General features: G+C 37.5%; 1 protein-coding gene across 2 annotated transcripts in view; it reads left to right on the top strand.

Moving 5' to 3' along the window:
• Positions 1–24,430, top strand: part of IPCEF1 (interaction protein for cytohesin exchange factors 1) — a 182,609-nt gene that overhangs the window by 82,445 nt on the left and 75,734 nt on the right. The window contains exons 3-4 of one of the 2 annotated variants that reach the window (XM_039234090.1): positions 11,016–11,068; positions 24,269–24,305. The exons of the other annotated variant lie outside the window; for it this stretch is intronic. Coding sequence (XP_039090021.1) covers positions 11,045–11,068; positions 24,269–24,305 — 61 coding nt within the window. The 5' untranslated portion in view covers positions 11,016–11,044. The remainder of the gene's footprint in view (positions 1–11,015; positions 11,069–24,268; positions 24,306–24,430) is intronic. 2 annotated transcript variants of the gene reach the window in all.

A 24,430-nucleotide genomic window follows, 5' to 3' on the forward strand; every position in this document is an offset into this window, starting at 1 on the left:
CTTCCAGCCGGCACCAGTCTCCTCATGGAGACCATTGCTCCCTAGGGCATACTTTGCTCACTTTGGTGGAATGCGTTCACTGTAAGACCATTTGGCAAAGCTGAGTCAGAATGATGGGCTGTCTCAGAGCAGTATACGTACAGTCCAGATCTCACAAGCAGAAAACGTACTCTCTTCCATAAAGCGAAAAGATGATCATGAGTCTTGTAGAATAATGAACATAGCGTAGAGAAATTTAGGGATGCGAATTGCAGAAAGGTCAGGGCCATCACTTGCCGTTTGTGTCTGGTCCACCTTAGAGCACTGCATCTGCCCTCACCACAAACTCGGGGGGAGAAATCTTCATACAAACTGTTGCTCAGGGGCTGCCGTTGGAGGGAACCAGGGTGCACTCCTGGGTCCGACTGTAGTGGACTTAGAGACTTGGCCTGGGGGCTCCCAGTGTTTCCTGTGGCCTCAGCAGAAGCCTAGTGGCCCTTTTCCTACTTGATGTAGCATCTTGGTGCTAGTATCAACCTTTGAGGAGATTCCTTGGGTTTCAGTTGCAAAAGCCTTTGATCAGACGTAAGCACACAGCTAGATTGCATCTTAGAATGACTGGCTCCTACAAGTTCCAGGGATCTATCACTGTCCTGGGAGAGGAAGTAGGTACCATGTGGGTTTTATCTGCATCATTGTACAAAGCTGCTGTTAGGGTGTGTGTGTGTGTGTGTGTGTGTGTGTGTGTTTAGGTGGGTGTGCAAATATTTTTGCAGGTCCCTTGTCTATATAAAAAATTTGAATAGCTGCAAGCGTGCTAGCCTAATTCTGGAAGGCCTGTGGGAGCAATCACTTGCTGGGCTGGCATTATGGAATTTAAGATAATCAGGGGAACAGACTCAGCCCCATGGGGTTGAGTCTGTTCCAGCATCTAGTCAATCCTATGAGCTGGGGAAGGGAGAGGGCCTCCAGTAGAGCAAGGGCACAGGGAGAGATCAGCAGGGCTCCGCCCACTTGCCTGAGCCCTAAGGGCAGGCATGTGGGGGTGGAGACCACAGTCTTTGAAGTTTGAGGCTCTGGAGGCTCAGGGAAGAACCAGACTGCAGTGCAGAGACACTAAGGGGTTTCGTGCCTTCCCAAGGGGCGTGGTCAACAGCCACGTGTACCTGGTGGCGCAGGTTCTGCCAGGAGGTAGAAGGAGCAGATTGTTCGAGACGTCTTGCAGTTTGCCACCGGCTTGTTACTATAGTTAAATAGTCGATTGGGATCAGACATTGACATGATTGGCTGAAAGAGAAGCTATCCTTGCTTAGATTTGTAGATTTTTCGGAGTCTTGGCTGTCGGGACTGGCAGCTTCTGTGGGAATGTAAGAAGGGACAAGTGAGGGAGAGGTCTGCTGGTCTCTTCAGATGAGGTATCACAGTATTTCGGTGGTGTTGAAAATAAAGTAATTTTAATCATCATAGTTTATGTTTTAAAAAAAACTGTGGCTCCGAAAACCATCTGTCAGTTCATCCTCAAAGTGGAGAGACGGCAGAAAAGAAATGTAACAAAATGGGTGGAAAACTTAACAATAAAAAGAGAAAAGAATGAGAGAGAAAATAACAAAAAAAGGATTTTTAAAAGCACGTGGGGAATGGATTGGAATCAGAATGACAACGGAGCTTAAATTTAAAAGAAAAAAATGTTTGCGATAGTTTGGAAAAGGATTTTTCCTTTTATGAATTTCCTGGACAAAGTATCAGCTCCAGACCATCCCCACGCCATACATCACGGTATTTGTGCTGAAAGGGGGGTCATCTTGTATTTTGCTCCCTTCTCTGCCTTAACAAGGGATCTCCTGCTAACTGGCAAAACTAATGGATTATCTCATGCCCTCTGCTTTTACATATGAGCAAAGATGAATTTTCTCTTTTGCTTCCCATGGCATTGCTCTGATGGACTACCATGTAACAGAGGATGCTTGCTTACGGTTCTCAGGCTAGTTAAGGGCGCACTTTGTTGCCACATGTATTTCATGCTTTTTGATGATGGAGGCTTCTGCCTCTAAAAGTGACCAGCATTTTCTATTTCCTCATTAGCTCTAGTTCCTGGACTAAGAGTAATGGACGTTGTTTGCTTATGTTCATGGACTTTCTATAAATCCATTTGTTACTCTCCAAATATCTTGTCAAATGCTAGCATTGTCATTTTAAAGGTAAGCATGTTCCGAATTAGCATGTGCGTTTTTAAAATTGTAGTTCAGAGTTGTCTCTGTGGAAAAAAGGAAGCAGCTTAGGCCATCGTTTCACTTGAAAAGCTATCTTTAAATCACAATAAATTGCCTTGTTTCAAAAAGTTGTTATTTAAATTCCAGTTAGTTAACATACAATGTACCATTAGTTTCAGGTGTACAATACAGTGATTCAGCACTTCCATACAATGCCCCGTGCTCATCTGAATCACCTTCTCTTTAAAAACCTTTAGCACAGTAGGCATGGTACTTGTTTTGTTGCATATAAGGTCTAGGGGGGAATAATCAAGGGAGTTACTTTTGGATCAGTTGAAGCAATAACTACCTTTAGTCAATTTTTTCTTTGTTCTTAAAAAAAAAACCCAACCAATTATACTAGCAACTGCCTGTATAACATTGGTTGCCATGTTGATATTCTTGGTTTATTTTCTGGTTTTAAAGTGATGTAAGACTGGAGTCCATATTTTTGATTGAACGAATTTGCTAAATAGTTTCTAAAATAAGTTGCCAAAATAAATTTGCATTTTGTTTGTGTCTAAAACAAAACAGAATGATTCTTTACTAGTGTCTTAGCTCGGGCTTCTAGGAACAAAATACCATAACTGGGTAGCTTGACAACAACACAGATTTATTTGTCATAGTTTTGGAGGCTGGGAGTTCAAGATCATGGTGCCATCATAGTTGGGTTCTGAAAAGAGCTGCTGCAAGTGTGGTGACTCTTCTTGTCTCTTCACATGATGGAAAGAGAGTGAGCTTGCTCTCCAGCCCCCTTAAAGACCTTAATCCGATTTATGAGGACTCCAGTATCATGACTTAATCAGCTCCCAAAGGCCTCACCTCCAAACACATCGCATGGGGATGAAATTTCAACATATGAATTTGGAGGGGGTTGGTGGGACACAACATTCAATCCATGACAACCAGTCTATTTTAGGGCATTTTTCTTCTTTGAAATTAACTTTATTGCTCATTTGGTAATGAAATGTATTTTCCACTTTTCAGTTACAGAACTTATCAGGACTACATTTTATTTCATTTCACAAACTTAAGAATATATTTAAGACCTTGTTTTGGCTATGGTGTGTTAAGGCATTGTGTTTTTAAAGAAGATAACTGTCTTCAATGTGACTGAGGAAACTATTCCCTGAAATGCTTAAACTCTGAAACCAGGCACGCAAAATATGTCTGGGAGGGTAGGTTGGAGAGTTTAATCAACCTTGAAGAGTAAAAGCTATTTTATTTGATGAAACCTGTTATCAAACTTGCTCACATCCTTTAGTTGTGTGCTATTTCCATTAGGAGGAATGGTTTTCTATAACTAAACCATTTCTAGGTAATTGCTCCCATTCAAGGTAATTGCTATCATTTAGTGAGCCTGCATAGGGTCCTGTAAGTTTCTCATATGATATTTCATCTAATTCTCACAAAATCCCTGAGCTCGTTGTTATTATTTCTCTCTCAATATTCAGGGAAATTAAGTGATTTTAATAGGTTTCCACATTTAAGGAGCGGCAGAGTTTGACCCTAATCCTTGTTTGTGTGTAGTAGTAGTAGTTTTGAAACGTGTTATTTTGGCTGTGCACCCAGAAAGTAATTTGGAAGTCCTACGTACTCCATGACTTTACATTGTCACATAGGATATTTATTGTATGTTTAAATAGTTGCAAAAGATGTCATTCTGCTGTAATAGTACAAAGGTTATATTTAAATATATGTAAAAATATATAAAAGGTTATACTTAAATATAACCTAAGTGATCTAAATAGCACAGAGATTTTATGTTTCTTTTTTTTTTTTTAAAGTCATCTTTGGAGCTTTAATTTTACATTGTTCTATTTACTCCCATACCCTCTGGAACTCATATTTTCATTCTACCACTCCATGGATTTTTTTATCTAATTGTATAATTTATTTTCTGCCTCAAAAACTTTCATTGATGATATTATACATTTCAGCAAAAAGTATATATTTAAACTGAAATTAATTTAATTTTTTGTGTGACATAATTCTCTAAGCCAATAAGATTTTATTTGGAGTGAGTTATATCATAATTATTAGTAGTACATAATTTGACAGCACGAATATGCTATTTTGACAAATAATGATTAATACAAGAGGTACATATTTTTATTGAAAATGAACCATTTAATGAGATAGGTGATGCTTTTCCTCTAATTATGGAACTACTTCTAGGTGAATATTATTTATTGCTAGAATGAGAGAGAGTTCAGAGCAAATTTTAATCCTATTGTTGGTTTTTATGTATGTGAGCACTTAAAGCTTTTTCACATAAATAAATAGATGGAAACGAAGCACTTTTGAATTCTTTCCAAGTATATGCCAAATACCTCATGTGGTCTATCACAGCAGCTAATTTTAATCATTAACAAACCATTAAAGTGGAGTTTTCTTTAATTTTGTTGAAAGCAAAGAACTGCAAACCTCTTGATTTATGAAAGTTATTTGTTGCCTTGTCATTAGGTTCTTATACATTTTTAATTCCTGGGAATTACACAAAAATCCTGTAGTAAAAAAAAAACTCCTTTGTCAAGACATATCAAATAACGACTTATTCCTTTTAATTCTTTTTACTTATGGGCACCTTGCTGAAACTGATATTCTCAGGAAGGATTGGGAATAAGGCAAAATTGTCACTTTCAACAACACCTTAGTCAGCGTCATTCTTATTTTTCATAAACTCCTTTTACTGTGTGCTTTAAAAATATTTTTATCAAAATCTTGGACCTACATATTTAACGTGTCAACATATAGATAACATGTGTGCTGTACCAAGGTCAGCTGAGGTGGTTCTCACTGTGAAAACAATAAGCAAATATATTTACCTTAGTCTTCATGACCCCCTTCTTAATTCTTTTGGATTATGGCTACGTGCTTTGTATGGAAGAGGAGAAACAAGAGTTGGGCTTAAATTGTTTTGATGATTCTTTCTGCCCTGAATTATCTTTGAATCATTTTGGTGAAAATTTTAATTTCATATATGTTCACTACTTCAAGAAGTACTGAAACTCTAAAATTATTAAGTAAATACTCACAAATAGCCTCTACAATGGCACGTCATGCCTCGGTCTCCCAACTTACTCCTCCCTGCCCACACCATGGAGCACATATTGTTTCTATCCATTTGCTATCTGAATTAGGGAAGTCTGACATCAATGCAGTTTCATTACTACCTTCTGCAGAGAGGGAAGGGGAATTCTAATGGGATATTCCTGACAACACTATTCCCCTGCACAAAAAACTTTGGAATTTATAGGTTTTCCTTATGGAAACTCATCCAAAGTTCAGTACCTATACATTTGTGTTTTTAATTCATTTACTCACCAAATGTCTGTTGAATCCTCCTGTGTACAAAGACTGGGGATAGATCACTAAAAAAGTGAACAAGATAGGACACAGTGCCAGTCCTCAGGTAAGTTATACTGTAGTGGGGAGTCGGATGTTAAAGGACCAATTGTAACATTAATAATTCTGTACAATTTTGAGAACTTCTATGAATTAAAGATGCTGGGGTGCCTGGGTGGTTCAGTTGGTTAAGCGTCTGACTTTATCTCAGGTCACAATCTCATGGCTTGTGAGTTCAAGCCCTATGTTAGGCTCTGTGCTGACAGCTCAGAGCCTGGAGCCTGGTTTGGATTCTGTGTTTTCCTCTGTCTTTGCCCCTACTCTGCTCTCTCTCTCTCTCTCAAAAATAAATAAACATTAAAATTTTTTTAAAAAAATTACGGGCACCTGGGTGGCTCAGTGGGCTAAGCATCTGACTTCGGCTCCAGTCATGACCTTATGGTTCGTGAGTTTGAGCACCGTGTCAGGCTCTTTGCTGTCAGGGCAGAGCCTGCTTCAGATCCTCTGTCTCTCTATCTCTGCCTCTCCCTGCCTCTGTCTCTCAAAAATAAACATAAACAATTATATATATAAAAAAAGATAACGTGCTATGAGAGCATGCAAAAGGAGATTGATCTCTCAGAGGAACTGGGGAAAGCTTTCTTGACTTAATGACCTTTGGTGTACGGGCTGAAAGATTAGATGGTAGGTATAAACCGTCTTGAGTGGGAGCTGTTGAAGAGCATGCATAAAGCTCCTGAGATTAGTAGAAATATGTTTAAGAAATTTAAAAAAAAAACAAAACTCATGAGTCAGGAAAGAAAGAGATATGGAAATGACCCAAGATGGGGCTAGAGAGGAGGCAGAAGCCAGGCAAAGCCTTCCTTGTAGATTTTCATGATATTGGTCTTTACCTCATGTTGCAACAGCCATTGTAGAGATTTAAGGAGGGAGATAATAGTGAAATGTGCATTGCAAAAGCATCACTCTGGGTAAGAAGGTAAGCCAGGACATCAGCTGGGATGTTTCTGCAATGGTTCAAGAAATAGGTGCCTTTGACTACGGTGGTTGCAGTGGGTGTAGACAGAGTGAACACACCTAAGAGATTGTTAGGAGTTTAAGGAATACAATATGTATAAGAAAAAATATTCCACACGATCAAAGGAATGCTTAAAATCAGTGTCAACAAACCCCAGTGCTTAGTAGAAGAATTAGAGATAATTTTTTTTTCTCTTTGTCTTCTATCCTCTTCTGTCAGTTTGGCTTGTTTTGCTATTAGAAATCTGGCTGAGTGAAGGGATTCAGAATTCCACTGAAATAAGAAGGTTTTCTGAGGGTGTGATCTGTTAGTTAAAAAAATCATTTTGACAATTCTTGACTAAGCTATGTGCTTCCCTGGGATAGGCCCAGAGACATGGCCTCTAGATTGGCCTCTACCTTTGATATTCTCATTGTCCAATCAGGGAGACCTGTCCACAGCATCATGTTATATAAAATACCATGGCTATTGAAGGGTTAATTATGAACACTGTCCTGTTGGGGGGGACGAGGGTTAACGAGTTAAGAGAGTAGCTGTGGAGCCTGGGTTTGAATCTGGAAATATCCATTTGCTATCTTCCTCTTCTAAGTTTCCTAATTGCCTCATCTAAGACATAGGAGTAATAATACTGGATTATTCTTAGGTGGTTCTAACAATCCGATGGCATGAGACATGAAAGTCATGAATTGGCAGATGTAGTCATGGCTTAATAAATACAATAAATGTAGCCATTATATTATTTCTAGGGGAGGGACTGGTAAGCCCTCTGAATCAGGAAAGGCTACACAGCAATGCTTTATATCATATTTAAAGGGTATATATAGTTGACCTTTAATAAGTGTGTGCTTAAGGCATAAATATGTTTTATGAAAGTAAAAGAATTTATTGACTACTTATTACATGTCAGGTACAAAGATATTTTCTCACTTCATTTTTGTCTGACCTTAACAAAGAAATACCAGGGGCGCCTGGGTAGCTCAGTCGATTGAGTGTCCTACTTCAGCCCAGGTCATGATCTCCCTGTCCATGGGTTCTAGCCCCACATCAGGCTCTGTGCTGACAGCTCAGAGGCTGGAGCCTGCTTCAGATTCTGTCTCCCTCTCTCTCACTTCCCCTCTCCCGCTCACTCTCTGTCTTTGTCTCTCAAAATAAAGACATAAAAAATTCTTTTTTAAAAAGAAAGAAATACTCTTACAGTGCCCATTTCACAGATGAGAGGCCTAAGGTCTCAAAATATCAGTCATTTGCCCAATATTACACAGTAAATTGGCAAACTGAAATTTAAATCCAGTCCAGACCAGTGGCTCCTGGGCAGCTCAGTCAGTTAAGCATCCAATTTTGGCTCAGGTCATGATCTCATGGTTCATGAATTTAAGCCCCGCATCAAGCTCTGTGCTGACAGCTCAGAGCCTGGAGCCTGCTTCAGATTCTGTGTCTCCCTCTCTTTCTGCTCGTCCCCCACCCACTCATACTCTGTCTCTCTCTGTTTCTCAAAAATAAATTATAAAAAGTTAAAAAAAAAATCCAGTCCAGACCAATTCAAAGCTTTGCTCTTCTATAAGTTTACAAGCTTCGTTATCTAAAAGTGCTGCTTAATTTAAACCAGCTTTGTTTATAATGTATTTGCTCAATCAGTGGATATTAAAAATACATTGCTATAAAGAGTCAATAAAATATTTATAGCATTTTATCTGAACATTTTTATAAATACTTATTATAGGAAATAAATACCTAGGGGAGCAAACAATATATTACATGGATATTCCAATTCTCATAGATGATTACTATACACATTTTGCCATAAATATCTTCGGACTCTCCTCCCTCAATGCACTGGTGTATGAGATGTATGTATAGAAACCTATTTTTTAATGATAAAAAATGAATGGGATCACACTGCACATTTTTTAACCTATGTTTTTTCATTAAGACCACATTATAAAACCCTTTGCATGTTTAGGTTGGTAGTGTGTAGCATAATTGATAGCAAATCGTAGAGACTCAGCAGATATTGGTGGTCATTGATTTTCATCATCATCATCTTGGAAAGTTGCCCTCTTGCTATGCTGTAATAATTTGACATTTCAACAACACAAAATTATTCTTTGTAGCACACCTTCACCAAATGTGGCTTCTACTTAATTTTTGTGTGTGTACTAATCTTGAGGGTTAAAAATGAAATCTTGGTGGTTCATTTTGCACTTATTTTATTGCTAATGAGGTTAAACATCAATCATTTGTATTTTTATTTTTTGAATTTTTTTCACTTGTTATTCTATTAGTTGGCTTATGGTTTTCTCATCTGTGTTTAAGAACTCTTTATAGTTATGATTTTTAAAAGATTTTATTTTAATTCCGGTTAACATACAGTGTTATATTAGTTTTAGATGTACAATATAGTGATGCTACACACTTCCATACATCACTTGGTGCTCATCACAGCAAATGAACTCCTTAATCCCCATCACCTATTTCACCCATCCCTCACACTCTCCTCTCTGGTAACCATCAATTTGTTCTCTATAATTAAGAGTCTGTTTCTTGGTTTGCCTCCCTCTGTTCTTTTCCTCTTCGCTTGTTTGTTTTGTTTCTTAAATTCCACCATCTAAGTGAAATCATGGTATTTATTTTTCTGTCTTATTTTGCTTTGCATATTACTCTTTAGCTCCTTCCACATTGTTTCAAATGGCAAGATTTCATTCTTTCTTTATGGCTGAGTGGAATTCCATTGTGTGTATACACACACACACACACACACACACACACACACACACACACCACCTTTTCATTATCCATTCATCAGTCGATGGACACTTGGGCTGTTTCCATAATTTGGCTATTGTTGCTATAAACATCGCAGTGCATGTATCCCTCTGAATTAGTACTTTTGTATTGTTTGGGTAAATACCTAGTAGTGCAACTGCTGATTTGTAGGGTAGTTCTATTTTTAACTTTCTGAGGAAATTTCATACTGTTTTCCACAGTGGCTGCATCAGTTTGCTTTCCCATCAGTGGTGCAAGAGGGTTCCCCTTCCTCCATTTCCTCACCAAACCTGTTGTTTCTTGTGTTATTGATTTTAGCTATTCTGACAGGTGTAAGGTGACATAGGTTTTGATAGCTTTTTTTTTTTCATTTGTAGTTTCGATTTGCATTTCCCTGATCAGTGATGTTGAGCATCTTCTCATGTGTCTGTTGTCATAAGTATGTCTTCTTTGGAAAAATGGATACTTCCATCCTCTGCCCATTTTGTAATTGATTCTTATGTATTAAGAATATATTGCAGCTATTTTCAGCAGCTTGTGATTTGAGTTTTTTACCTAGGTTTTAGTCTATGTTTTAAAATAAATCAAAATTAAGTGATTAAATTTGTCAATCATTTTTACTGTGGTTTTCTCTTTGGCATTTTACAAATAAATGTTTTATTCATATCTACGTAATATAGATACGGCATTTTTGACATTAAAAAGAGGTGTTCATTCATTGAGATTTGGGAATCACTGGTGTAAGGCATAAAGTCACACAGTGCATGGGTCTGTATCTCTGGTGTTAGAAAGAGAGTGAAAGGCTCTGTGCTTTGGAAGAGTTTCGGTGGCTGGTGGATGCTTAACAAGTTTCTTGCTTATCAAAGTCTGAAAATAAGGGTTTTCTTTCTTTTTGTTTTCATCTGCCTTTCTTGAAACTACAGAGCATTTTGTCTTTCAGGTAATCTACTACAAAGTGTAATACATCAAAAAGGGGCTCATCTTCATACTAATGTTGGGATTTCTGAGGCATGGGGATTAGTTACATTTTTGGAATTGTTTAGCTAATATAATTCGGATAGTATTGGATCAAATATTTCCACATCTTACACTGTGTTGTTCATAAAGAGGAAAACATTTTCATTTTTCAGAGGCATTTGTTTATATATAACACAATATTAAGTATGTAAATAATCTGCATGTCTTACTATAGACATGAAAGGATACTGACCCATGTACATATGGAATTCTGGCTTCTTTTATGAACTCAGTTTTAAATGTTGCCTTAAATAGTTCTGTGTTAAAAGGCCATTTAATTAAATGCTTTTATCATGAAATTCATCAATCAAAATAGAATGCCTCTCCCTCTATCAAAGAGATAATATGCCTTTTAAAAAGTTTTAAACATTTATTCATTTTTTTTGAGAGACAGAGAGAGACAAAAGAGCGAGCAATCAGGGGAAGGGCAGAGAGAGAGACACACACACACAGAATCCGAAGCAGGCTCCAGGCTCTGAGCTGTCAGCACAGACCCCGACATGGGGCTTGAACCCACGAACTATGAGATCATGACCTGAGTCAAAGTCGGCCACTAAACTGACTGAGCCACCCAGGTGCCCTGAGATAATATGCTTTTATGAACACATTTAACTGAAACTCTTTTTTTTTTTCTCTTCTAGCTTTTGTTTTTACCAATTTGACATCATACATGGCTACTGATGGCAATGCTCTTGTGAGTACCATTCAGGACACTGCAGACTTAAATATTAATTGTCGGTTTGATGAATGAGTAAACAACTAAGCAAGTGGATCTTGACTTTGGCTAGCTATTTATTTTCCTCCATTTCACTGGCCACAGTGAGATTCAATGGTCCTTTTATTGGGATTCAGGGATTTCTTAAGATCACCAAGCATTTAAGACTGCTGGCTATTTGCTCTTAAAGATCAAAATCATAACCATGATTTTAACATATGATACATAAATTATCTCTGTGTTTTAGGTCAAGTATGGTAATAGTGCAACTTCTCATGCAATGTCAATGAGAAAAATTCTGGTAATCACTATGCTGAAAGTTTAGGTTCTTTTGAAAATACTTTTAGAGCTATAAATTTGAATATTTAGGTAAATCCATTGAGCAAGTGTGTTATATTTATTGACTAAGGACACTTATGTAGAAAAGATTAAACAGTTGATATCATTAACATGATATTTCTAATAGGAGGGGGTGTGGGGTAGTGTGGGACTGTATAGTGTGTATCTTTTGGCAAATCTAATGACCTCATGATGGATGAATAGGATAGAGTTTTCAGAAGAGCCAAAAGCAGAACCAGAAGTGGGGTGTTGGGAGAATACAGCATAGACGTCTGCCAAATAGGGAACATGTCCATAGTTTCCTGATGCAAATTAGGAAATGGATGTCAAGGCAGGTTGTAGGAATAGTGATGGAGAAATGGAATGAACTAGAAAGCTCCTGGAAAGGACACCTTCTAAAAAGCAGGGCAGTTGATTAATTCTCTGCTTTGTTAACAATTTCCTATTCCAGAAACAGAGAAAGCAATGAGAGCACTTTAATTCTGATGCTAATTCTAAATGAGAAGGAAAAGCTTGTTAGTGATGAAAATGGTGGAAACTTTGGGAGACAGGACTGCAGAAAACGAAAAATGAAAACACAAATTATAGTTAGTTATTTACCCTGGGAAATTTGCCATCTAAAACTTGCAGAAAAGGAAAATGTGATCCCTTGGACACAAATGAGTAGGTGCTGTTTGATCGTAGAAATATGAATAGCCATGGTGAAGATAAAGAAGAGAAACACCTAAGAGAATAAATGTGGCTGCAGTTGGAGACTTGGCCAGGATTAAATATGAAGGTGTATGTGTAGGGTGTCAAAGGAAGGTCCCGTGGTAAAGGGCAAAAGAAGATGGGCATCACAGATTTGTAAAATAGTCAGGAACACTAACGTTTAGAGTACCTGGCATTTATAAAAATTTTTTAAAAAGAAAAAGTGCATATGATGATAAAGACATGTTCTATGGAGAGCAAAGAAATGGAAAGGAAGAACTGGAATGGTTAGATCCTTGAGAAAAGTAATGGGCGGTTTAATTCTTACATCATTTCCCTTTTCTACTGAAAGAACGTAGTGTTCCAACTGAAAGGAGTTCATCTTCTATGTTTAAGAATAAATGGAAACTAAAATAGTAAGAGAGCACTTAAGCACTTTAAGAAATTCATTCACTCATTCAAACATTCATTTAAAGTTCTAATTACCTCTCCGGACTCTGTTGTGTATCACCCATTGTGCTAGGTAGGAGCTGGAGATTTAATTATGGCTTGAAATGTGTTAGAATCTCCACATCTTAAGGAGAGTGTAACCCTGGCTATCGGAGCACACTGAAGATTTGATTACCAGAGGACTAACCTACCACCCACACAATTCCCAATGAGAGCCAGTACCGCTGCAATATGGAACCTGCTTCCCCTTGAACCTGGACACAGGTGGATTCTACCCTCGTTGGTGGGAGCTCTGGCTCTTTATGGGTCTTTCTTATTTCCTGAGCCATCCTCCACTCCCAGACCTAATCAGCTCAGCTCTCCTCCTGTGCCTGTTTACCTGTTATTTTTATCTCACAGCTATCAGTGTCTAGGCGGCACAGATAAACCTCTCTCTTAAGCATTTCTTCCAGCTGCTTTTCAGTGGTTACCCTACTTTATATTTCCATTCAGAAAATTAGTTCAATTTTCTGCTGTCATTTGTTCTCTAAATAAAATGTAGCACAAGAGACCTATTTTTATGCTAGGTAGTTTCAGTAGGCTTGACACATTTGACCTAATCACATCCCGAATTACACTTCATTTCCACTAACCTAACATTTATTGAGCTATATGTGCTGAGCACTCTGTTTGGTTCTTATGATGAGGAGCTTACCATTGGCAGGGGTGAAGGGCAGTACTTTGAAGGCACTTTTGTTGATCATGACCTGATAGTTACTGAGGTTGGTATGGTAAATTATGCCAATGAAACTGCTCAAGAAGCTAGAGTCTAAGCATCTGAGATTCTATTATGTGTGTGGTAGAATAGCAATTTTTTTGCTTAAGTTGAGTTGTTCATTATCTGATAGTAGCCTTTTCTCTCCTCTGAAAGAAACAACAGAATTTTTAGAACTAAAGCTTAACAGAGAACCAAACATATTCACTCACCAAGTTCTGCTTGTTTTACCTTCTTGGTATTTCCCCGCCTTCGCAGGCACAGCCCTGCCTTTCCGTCTCTCCGCTGGAATCCTAGCCTCTGCACCTGCCCTCTTCCAATCCACCTGTCATGCAACAGACTGAGTGAACTTTCTTTGCAAATGACATCGTGCCCCTTGCCTGCTGACATCTGTTCAATGGCTTCTCATTGACTTTTGGATAAACCTTATACTTTCAAATGTAACTTACAAGGTCCTGTGCGATGTTGGCTTTACTACTCTCAGTGTGGTTATTCCCCAGTACTCTGTGGTCGGTGTTTTCTGGTTCACACCTATATCCCTGTTTTAGAGACTCTCATGCTCAGGCCTGCATTCTTCAGGACTTTGTTTTTATCGACTTGCAGTGTACCTCCCCTGACTCCCTGGTCCTGGGTAAAGGCACTTCTGTGTGGACCTCATTATCTTTGTTCAATTCTCTCTTTTCTGCGTCTGACTGGAAGCTGTGTGAGAGCTTGGTTGCCTCTGAATCTTGGGTCCTTGGCACTGAGTAATTGTACAAGAACTGGTGGCTGAATAAACAAAAGCCACAATTTACCAAACTGTGGCCTGAAAGAAAGAATTAGCATCATCATCTCTAGGATCTGGGTCATAGCTTGTTGGGAAATCTACAACATAATGATTAGATTTGGCACAATCCCTAAACATCTCTAAGAATCCACTTGTGGTGTTCTCGATATTTATAAGGCTTTCTATACATCAAGCTGTGGTGATAACACAGTATTATATACTAACTCAGTATTGCTTATTTTTGTTATGATTAGTTTCTCACCAAAATAAAGAAATAAATGAATAAGCAAACAAACAAATCACAACTAGCACATATAAATCTTAAAGGCTTGATTAAGAAAGTTCTCTGTTCTCAGATTTTAGTAACAATGTTTTGGCTAAGAAAGGAAAATAGCCTTACCTTGAAGATGACAAGGCTCAGAGGGAATGCGACACACCATATCTTTTACTGTTGTATGTAGTTCTTTTACCTAAAGCTTCTGAGAATTCTTACTTTCAGGGATGACTCTCGTGGGGAGGAAATGGTCAGATTCATCTTAGATAAGAATGTTATAACAGCGGTTTCTCAAGAATTGTTTTAAATAAAATAATTTTATTAAATACTGCCTGAAAATAAAATGTCAAGTGAACACTTTGTCCTGAAACAGCAAACTCTGCCTATGAATCATGGTAACTTTGCTCAGTTTTCATGTTCAATGAAGACATCAGGCTCCTTGAATGGGGAGGGACATCTACGTCTGGTGCTGTGTCTGGGTTATTTGCTGTCGCCTGCACTGTTGTCTGTGGGATGATTTGTCTAACAGCAAACTGGCATTTGTTGTGCTTCCTTCACAAGAAAGCTCTGCATTCATTACTTACAGAATGTGTGGGCATCGTGTTCCGTGTGTGGTGAACAGTCTAGACGTGATTCTGGTCCCCATGGGGATCTGCCTGTTCCTCGCTCAAACTCTGTGCCCATAATGTATGTCTAAGGGCTGTGGTGATATTCGGAGATGAAGTGGGGAATTTATTTTGCACGTTTTTGATTAAAAAGAGCTCACTTTTTGGCAACGTCTTCATTTAGGCCACATGAACATAAGTGTGTGATGCCAACACTGCTGGGCACAGGCCTGGCTTGCAGATCGGACTTGGGAGGCCGTTTAACATAGTTGCCATTCCTCGTAGGACTTCCAGTGAAACAGTGCCTGACAGCGGTCCGGGGAGTAGATTACCGGGTAGGGTCTTGCCAACTGCCACTGGAAAACTTCTGTCCCTCCTTCCAGTCTTCTTCTTTTGCCCCATGCATTCTTATTTCTTTGGTTTCGGATTCTTACTATTTGGGGGATATGGTTAAACACGATTCTGGAGAAAGGTGCGATAGTTTTTGAAGAAATGGTGTTTTAGATAAAAGTAGAGATTTGTTTAGCACGAGGTTATTTTACCTTCAAGGAAACATCAAGGGTCAACACTGCAGGTGGGGTCACATTTAGTGTCAGTCAATACCAGAAGTTTTTCTCTACACATGTGCTGCTTTGCGGGGCGGCGGGGGGGGGGGGGGGGGGGGGGGGCAAGGAAGGTATTGGGGCCAATCTTCATGTTGCTTAGCTCTGCTGATGTTATTTAGTAGAGTCATTTTTCAGCTCTATGTAACCTAAGCAGTAGATGTCTTTCCAGATATTTGTTAAATCTCCATGTGTGTCAGGACTCTTAGTAAGGTGGCATGTGAAGTAAAAGTTGACATAAGGCACTGTTAATCTTTTGGTAAATGTTTATTGAATGCCCCCTCTGTGTCAGGCATTGGGCTAGGTGCTGGAGTTTGAAGTCATGACATGATCAAGAACATCAATTCTATCTTGAAATCTTGGCCAATCATTGAGTCTGTAGAGAGTTGTAGTCATTCAAGTATGGAGTTGATAAAAGATAAGAGAACTTGAAGAATCAAAATGAACAGGGACAATGATCGAATAAACATGTGAACTAGGGGAAAGGCCTGAGATTACTCACAGGTTCTGGGTTGGACCATCTGGTGGACAGGGTTACCATCACGTATGTACTACACAGATATATAAACATGAATTATGATATCCATTGCAGAGCCATCAGTGAAGTGTGGTGGGATATAGAAGACAGAATAGGCCAAGTAACATAGTGATAAACAACAGGCTTAGGAGTCCTACTGGCCTGGGATCCAGTCTTAGCTCTGCTACTAGTTCTGTGTGCTTTAAGGAGATGTTACATAACTACACCGAGATGAAGTTCCTCATTTTTCGAAAGGAAGATAAAAATAGTACCTACCATGAAGATTTTTGGGAGATAATATGAAGCAATTATTACAGCGACTACAAATAAATATTGCTGCATGAATATAAGATTATCATGGAGCTAACTGCCTTCTAAAGTCAGAGAACTCTTCATGGATGAGGTGGCATTTGACTTGGGTCAGAAAGATGAGTAAGCATTCAAAGGATGAAAACTTGGGTAGGGAAGAAAGCATTCAGAAGTATGGAGTTGTCAACATACTTGACATTTCTGCATAAAAGAATAAAATTTAAGGTGCCAGGAAAGGAAATGAATGGATGACTTGATAGCATATTGAGGCTACTATGGAAAGAGAATTTCTTATCATTTGAGCTGGGATTTCAAAATAGAATCTTATTAATGAAATGACTGGTTTCTTTCAGTAATGGTCCTGAGTTCACACTGTGATATCATACTATGCTGTAAACACAGAGCAATGCTAGATATAGAGAAATAGGGAAAACCAAAAAAGCACAGATAGGTTGAAAAACGTAGCAATCATCTCTGAGGAGCAGAAATGATAAGCAGCAAGCAAGACGGGAGCTATGGGACTAATGGGTACCTTGTCCAGAGGGAGGAAGTAGTTTGTCTCCTGGACCAGGTGAAGGGGGTTAAAAAAATGCTCTACTAAATGTGAGGAGAGCTACATTCACTTCTTGATGACAAATAAATACGGGCCACCCCGCTTGTGAAAGGTGCTGAAGATGAAAAGAAAACAATTGTCAAACCACTGGCTGGGGTTATGCAACTAACCACCTAAAGGTTAGGGAGTGGGGAGACAGGAACAGCCTCAGAATTAAGAACTGAACCTACTCACCTGCTAGATCAGTGACTGGCTATGCAATATTTGTTATGATCACCTCAAGACATGATTGCAGGGCTGATTCCACACCCAGCAGAGGCTATCTCCAAACTGATAAAAAAAAAAAAAGGGAGCCATGGGCACAATAGGGGAAGGGGGAAGGAGAGGGGGACAGAGAGAGAGAGAGACACACACACACACAGAGGGAGAGAGAGAACAGATACTCAAAACCTCTCTACTTATATTCTGCAAACCTAAATTACAAAACATATTTTTAAAATGCCAAGAAAGATAGAATATACAATAAAAATTCCAAGGTAACTTTATTTTACTTGAAATCAATTTTAAAAATCTGACAGAAAAATTAACTATGAAACTCCAAGTATCTTTGAAAAATTTTTGAAACATTATCTGGTACAAATAAAAAGTATGAAAAATAAGTGGGTTTTGAAAATATTTAGAGGTATTAGAAGTGAAAATATATTCTTTGAAATTGAAAGCTCAGCAAATGGCATTAACTCAACATTGGATCATTTCAAAAAGAATATTGGTAAATTGAAAAATGTATACAGGACATATGTGGTACTGAGAGAAACTGATTAAATATTAAGAAAAAGGAACTAATATATATTTGACAGTAGTGGCAAAAGAGGAGAATGAAGAAAAATGTAGGAAGGCATTATTGAATATTTCTGCTAATTTTCCATGCTTAAGAAAGGATACAAATTCTCTGATCAAAAGTTCACCCTGAGGATTGAGCAGTATAAATAAGAATATGTCCATAGCTAGATACACTGTAATAAAACTACATAATATCAAGGACAATAACTATGTCTTCAAAGAGTGAAAAGATCACATACAAAAATTACAGACTGATAGCAATTTCATCAATACAATAAATGATAGAAGACAAATGATTAAAATCACCAAAGTGCCAGGTGAAAATAATTTTATACTCAGCTAAACTATCATTCAATTTTGATGGTAAAATAAAGACATTACTATTTAGATAAATGATAAGTATTTACTACCAACAAATCGTCATTACAAGGGCTGTTAAAGGAGGCACTCCAGTAAAAAGAAAAGTGAACCCAACAGGCAGATATTTGATAAAGGAAACAAAGTTGATTACAGAAATTGATAACATATGGCACTAAACTTAATTGTCTATTGATGAGTAATGTTGATAATAATAACATTTTAACAGAAAAACAAAAATCTAGCATATAGTACCAAGAGAGAAGGCACTGAAGCAGGAGTTAAAAATGTGCTGAATTATGTGACATATTCATGATGAATTTAGAAATACTAAATTTAAATACTACACTGAGCATCAGAGGAATAGCTTGTAAGGAAATGGATGAGAGGGAAAAAATAATATGTAAACTGAAAACACAAAATGAAATTCCAGTAAATGTTAGTAGATTAAACATCTATCAAGAGGCATATATAATCATATTAAAAAATATAAGTCTGGCTATAGGCTGTTCATAAAAGAAACAGAAAAAGTAAACATAAAACTGTATACACAAAAATGCCACACAGAAAAAAAAATAAGAATATTAATAAAGTTATAGCTCTAGCAACAAAATTTACATAGAGACGGGATATTTGGAAAACAAAATTAGCAACTTTGAGGTTTAAATAGAATGCTTACAAAATTTGAATGGCAAGTCATAAATAAATGTCAGCATATTTCAAGAAGCTGATATCATGAAGATCGTGTTTTCTGAACAAAAAGCAATGACATTAGGACTCAAAAAGAGAAAAATGGTAGAAAATTCTCATATGTTAGGAAACTTACAAGTACACTCTAGAATATCTCACGAGGTGGAGAGAAATGACTTAGAATTGAAAAACGGAGGTTCAGGTAGAATTGAGATGTAAATATATTGCTCTAAATGTATTATTAAAAGCAAAGAATAATAATAAATGAGGTAAATATCACATTCAAGAATTAGAAAAAGAATAACATAGTAAATATACAGAAATTTAAAGATATAGGGGTAATAAATTAAGAGCAGAAACTAGTGGAATAGTTAAAAAAGAAAAAGAAACAGAAGGATTTTTTAAATTCTGAAATAGAACACGAACAGTTCTCTAGGTTGCAGAGAGCTGAACATTTTATATATTGCAGGAGATTCTAAGTAGAACCCTTGAAAGCAATTTGGAATATATCCAAAAAGTTAAAGAACATTCATATTATAGCTCATTGAGTATATATTTCTTCCTTCTTTTCTTTCTTACTTTTTATTATTTTTAAAGGAATAAAATACAAACACAGTCATGTTTTCCTATTGATGCCATCCTTTTCCCTCTTATTTACCCCAGGTTACATTGTGATGTTTATCATTTCCATGCAGTTTTAGTATTTATAAGCAATATTTAACATTATAAACAGTAGAATTAATATAGGCATTTAATTTTCGACATAGTGTTTTCGAGAATTGTTTCCCCCACGTAGCACTAGTTCTGATAAAGCATGGCATTGAAGGAAACGGACACTGTTTATCCACTCACATACCAAAACACATTAGGTGTTCTACAACAATTAACAAACTGCGATCTCCATTGTGCATAGGGGCCTGTGTTTCTCTGGGCTGGAGTATTTATCTGAGAGTGGATCTTTCTTTTTTACATTGGTAGCTTTTGATGTTTTGGACTCACCTTTCTTTCAAATCTCTAGGTCAATTCCAGGACAACCCGTCTTCTGATCTTCTGTATCTTTTCATTAGCTGTTATGCTCAGTTTCCTTGATTGTTTCGTTGTTGCTACCATATACTATATTGGATCCCCTTCAGATTCTGACTTCAACTCTTTGTCATTCTGCACACATGACTGATCTTACCCAAGCTCAAGTTTTGTACTCTATATACATTGATGGTTCCCAATTTTATATCCTTCTTCCAGATTTTCTCCAAATTCCTAGACCCTTAAGTGCAATGTACACAGAGCATTTCCACTTAGATGTCTCATGTGTACATCAAATTTGATGTTTACTACTGAACATGCATATTTAAAACCATGCTGTCTTTATTGTTGTCATGTATCCAATTGTCCTAAGCTCGAAACTGAAGGATTTTCCCTGGAATTTAACTCTCCCTCACTTTCTGCATTCGCTCTTTCCCTCTCCTCACTCTCCCCTTCCGGCCCCTCCTCCCTTCTCCAGCTCCTCTCTCCCCTCTGCCTAGTCTTCCCATTTTCATTCCTTCTCCTATCTCTCTTCTGTGCATCCTGCTCACATTCCCTGTCCCACTCCTTTACATAATATCAACAACAAGCACAAATATCGTAAGAAGCTACCACTAGGCGAGTTTTATTCTTGAAACAAACATTTGCACGTTACCATTTACTTTTATGACTTTGGGCAAAATACAGGACCTCCATTTGCTTCAATTTTCTTCTTCCGTGAGATGGGGAGCACCTAGGCCATAATTATTGTGAAGATTCAATCCAGGTGTCTGTGAAAAGATGCAGGGCAGTCCTGGCACATGGCAAACATTCTATAAGCTGTAGAATAAAAAATATATATTTCTAGCTGTCTTTATTTCCTATTATAGTATTATTAGAATGTCTATTATTTGACTCCATTTTTACTACTATTTTTTTCACATGAATTATTAAGTAATATTTAAGGTAGGCTAGTCTTCTGAAAAAATGAGTGAATTTTTCATGTATTTTCTTGGGTAAAATTTTAATAATTAAAAGCCTTAAGATTCCCTTTATAAAGTTGAGTTTAATTTTCCAGGAAGGAGACACGATCTATGTGGGGGAAAGGTGTTTGTGGAGAAATGTTCCTAACAGCTCTGTCTGCTGGAATTGGCTTGACTGTAAAATACTTAGGAATTTTGTGGCTTGGTTAAAGTATTGGTAGTTTGTAATTGACAATGATACCAGGCTTTACACCATGGAAACTGGTAAATGCTACAAATCACGGTGCATTTACAAGCTTATCCCTGTACAAATTTGCTAAAGACCAGACTCATTATGAAGTTTCATGAAGTGACAAACCATTTTACCGTGAATTTCAATATATCATGGAGGTAAATGGTGACTGCGGGATTTGACAATTACTATATAGATTAGAAGTCACTATACTAATTACTCTGTAACGGGTGTTAGCACCATCATTCAATACCAAAGGAGAGTCCCTTTGTATATTTTGTTTTGGTTCCTTTGTATGTTTATGTGCTTTTGAATGATTAATAACCAAGTGAATTTCTGCAACCATTTTGTAAAATAAAAGTATTGCTTTCCAGTAAAAAGGAAATATATATTTGAAAGAAGAATTCCCCCCCCCCAATTTTAGAATCAAGTTAGTGCAAATTCAGCATCCCAATGGGAAGAGCTTATTAGGCTCTGGATACTTATTCTGATAACAAGTTGTAATTCCACTATTGAAAAACCATCTCATAAATTGCTCAACTGGTTGTTTGACTTTTTTTCACTTACCTAGTGAAAAAAAAAACCCACATATAAGATCTTTTTGAAACTGACTAGTTCGTGGGTTCCACTTCCTGTTGTGAGGAGTAAAGTGTGTCTTAAAGTCACTGAACTTCTCAAGATTGTTTTCATTCTCTCATCTAAACCAATTTAGGTTTCAAATTCACATATATTAGGTGAAACTGGAACTTCTTATAATTTGTTATTTCTATAATATGCACTGTCTTTCTGGTTGGGGGAAAACAGTTTTAAAAGTTAATACAGGTTTTATAATAATTTGTCTTAGGGGAAATATTGTTGGAGGAAAGCATCCTCAATGACTGAACTCCTTTGTCCCCCTTTAAAAAAAGTCTAAATCCTTCTTGGTGTTGAGTGCTTGCTCTCTCTGAGGTATTGTCCTGCTCCCAAGCCCACCCAGCCCGGGCACAAGATTCCAGCAAACACTAAGGGCTGATCTTGGGCAAAATTGAGTCAAAACCTATAGTTTCCTTCAGGCTTTCTCTCGAGCTGGCCCTAAGCTTGGATGGAGGAGCTAGAGAGTTCCAAGTCCCATTGGAGTTCATAAGGGGTGGATGGAGGAGATTCACTTGTTCCCAGTCAGGAGACATGGACCCAATGGTGCCTGACTTTACAGACTCTACAGCTTTCTTCTCGTGACTTTCCTCTCCTTTGTTCATAGAGCCACTCTTTTTCTATGTACTAATGTGACTGACCTTGGTCATTTGGGGCCAGGACCCTATAGGAATGCTTCTATTCCCACATCTAAATTTACTTACTTCTTTGTCTTTAGTCCTGGCTCTTACCTAAGTTTTAACTGTCCAAATGATACACCTATTTGGGCTAAAATATTTCTTTTTGGTTTCCGTGATCTCAGATAATTGCTTAGTAAAAAGACCCCAGGAGACCATTGGAGGGAATGGTGGGAATTTCAGATCAAGTTGCAGGTCAGAGTGAGTGACATTTGGTGAAGAGGAGCTGAGACTACCTTGTTGTCACAATATGCCTAAATTTTAGTCAGGGGTCAGGACTGTAATAAATGTATTCTTGCCTAAGACTTAGGGCAGACACTGCCTTTGTTATGTCCTTTTCTCACAAGGATGATTGATTCCTTCAGGACTAAAGTTTTATTCTAACATTTATAAAATAAAAAGTCAGGATGAGATTTCCCAGGAAAAATAATTGAAGCACATTGACTTCATCATTGTGGTTGAAGGAAATACGAGTCCCACTTATCCTAAAAATGATGCAATTTTTATTAGTATAAGTATTTGCTTATATCTGTAATAATGCAATATGAAATGAAATATAGTTATATAATGATTTTTGGTTTTCAGAGCATTTTCACATGCAATCTTGTCAAAAATCTATAAGATTTATAGGATTGGGATTATTAGAAATATCTTGATTTTGCTAACAAGGAAGTGGGTTCTGAGTGGTTAATTGACTTTTTCCTGGATAATACAGCTACCTGGCCAGCCCCTGGATTTACAAATCCTACCATTTCCCCATATCATATGCCCTCTTCAAACATATTGTAGAACCATATACAAGAGTTATTAGGTCAATAGTTAGGTATGCAGAATACTAGCCAGGAATATCTGTATTCTAAAATGTTGTGGTAAGATTGTATGCCAACTATTAGAGCTGCTTGTAATTCTGTACAATATTTTCAGATTCTTTACTTGTTAACATTAAAGATTAAGTCTCTTAAATCTGAATAAATTCAGCTTAGATAATGTGTAGAAAAAGTGGAACTTCTTCAGTCTAAAATGTCTCTCTTGCTGCGCACACATGCACACACACGGTCATTTGAAAGCATTTTTTTTTTTTTTTTGGCTATATCTATGTTTGTCCATAGTCTGACCTTACACAAATTATTTAAAATGTATTGTGAACGATGTGTGTAGCAGATATATTATTTTATGTCCGGTTTGAATATTTGAAGAGTGGGTATAAAATAGAAGTTGAAATTAACGTATCTTCTGTAAAACGGGTGAGAAATATTCAGAGATGCTTAAAGACAGGATGAGTAATTTGAATCTGGCCATAGATAAGAATTTCCTGATAAGGAGGATTGATAGTTACTTAGATGTCACCAAAAGAGGTGTGGAAGTTCTTTTTCTGGGATATTTAATTCATGTGGTGTTGGTGTAACCCTAGGTGGGGGCAGGGCCATGGATTTAATAATCTGATATGAACCTGTAATATTGGGACATCACAATTATCTTCCCGGTTTATTTAATTCATTGGTGTTCTTTAAAAAATTGCAGAAGAAGCCAGATCTCTTTTTTGATTCTCTCACAAAAAAAAGTCAAAGGGGGAAATATTTCACTATTTTTAAGAAGTTCAGTGCATACTGTCAGGCCCTAACAGAAGTGGCAGCATTAAAACTGTCTGTGGTGGAAACAGGAAACATTAGTGATAAACGCCGAGTTACGCATCTTTGTATCTTTCTTCAGGTTCAGCTCAACGTATACCATTCTAATTAGCACATTTTGTGCCTCAGCGAGTAGCTCCCCTTTAGCGCTGCTTGGAGAGTTTTTTTTAGCTTCCATTCTGCTCATAAACACTGCCACCCCCCTCCCTCCTTCTCTCTTTACAAATGTTACAACACAATCAGAAATTTCCTCTTTTCTTTCCTTCCTGCATTATCAGCAGGTTCCCTTGCGTCAGAAGCAGAGAAAGAAAACTCAAGGTAATTAGATCTCTTTTGTTTCTTTATCCCGTTTTTGTGTGCGTGAGTGTGGGTTTTCTTTCGGATGCCTTCTTTGGGATCAGATTTTTTTTTTTTTTTTTTTGGTCCGTCTTAATGCTCATATC

Source organism: Hyaena hyaena, unplaced genomic scaffold (genome assembly GCF_003009895.1).
Source record: "Hyaena hyaena isolate Hyena2069 unplaced genomic scaffold, ASM300989v1 scaffold_81, whole genome shotgun sequence".
Classification (NCBI taxonomy): domain Eukaryota; kingdom Metazoa; phylum Chordata; class Mammalia; order Carnivora; family Hyaenidae; genus Hyaena; species Hyaena hyaena.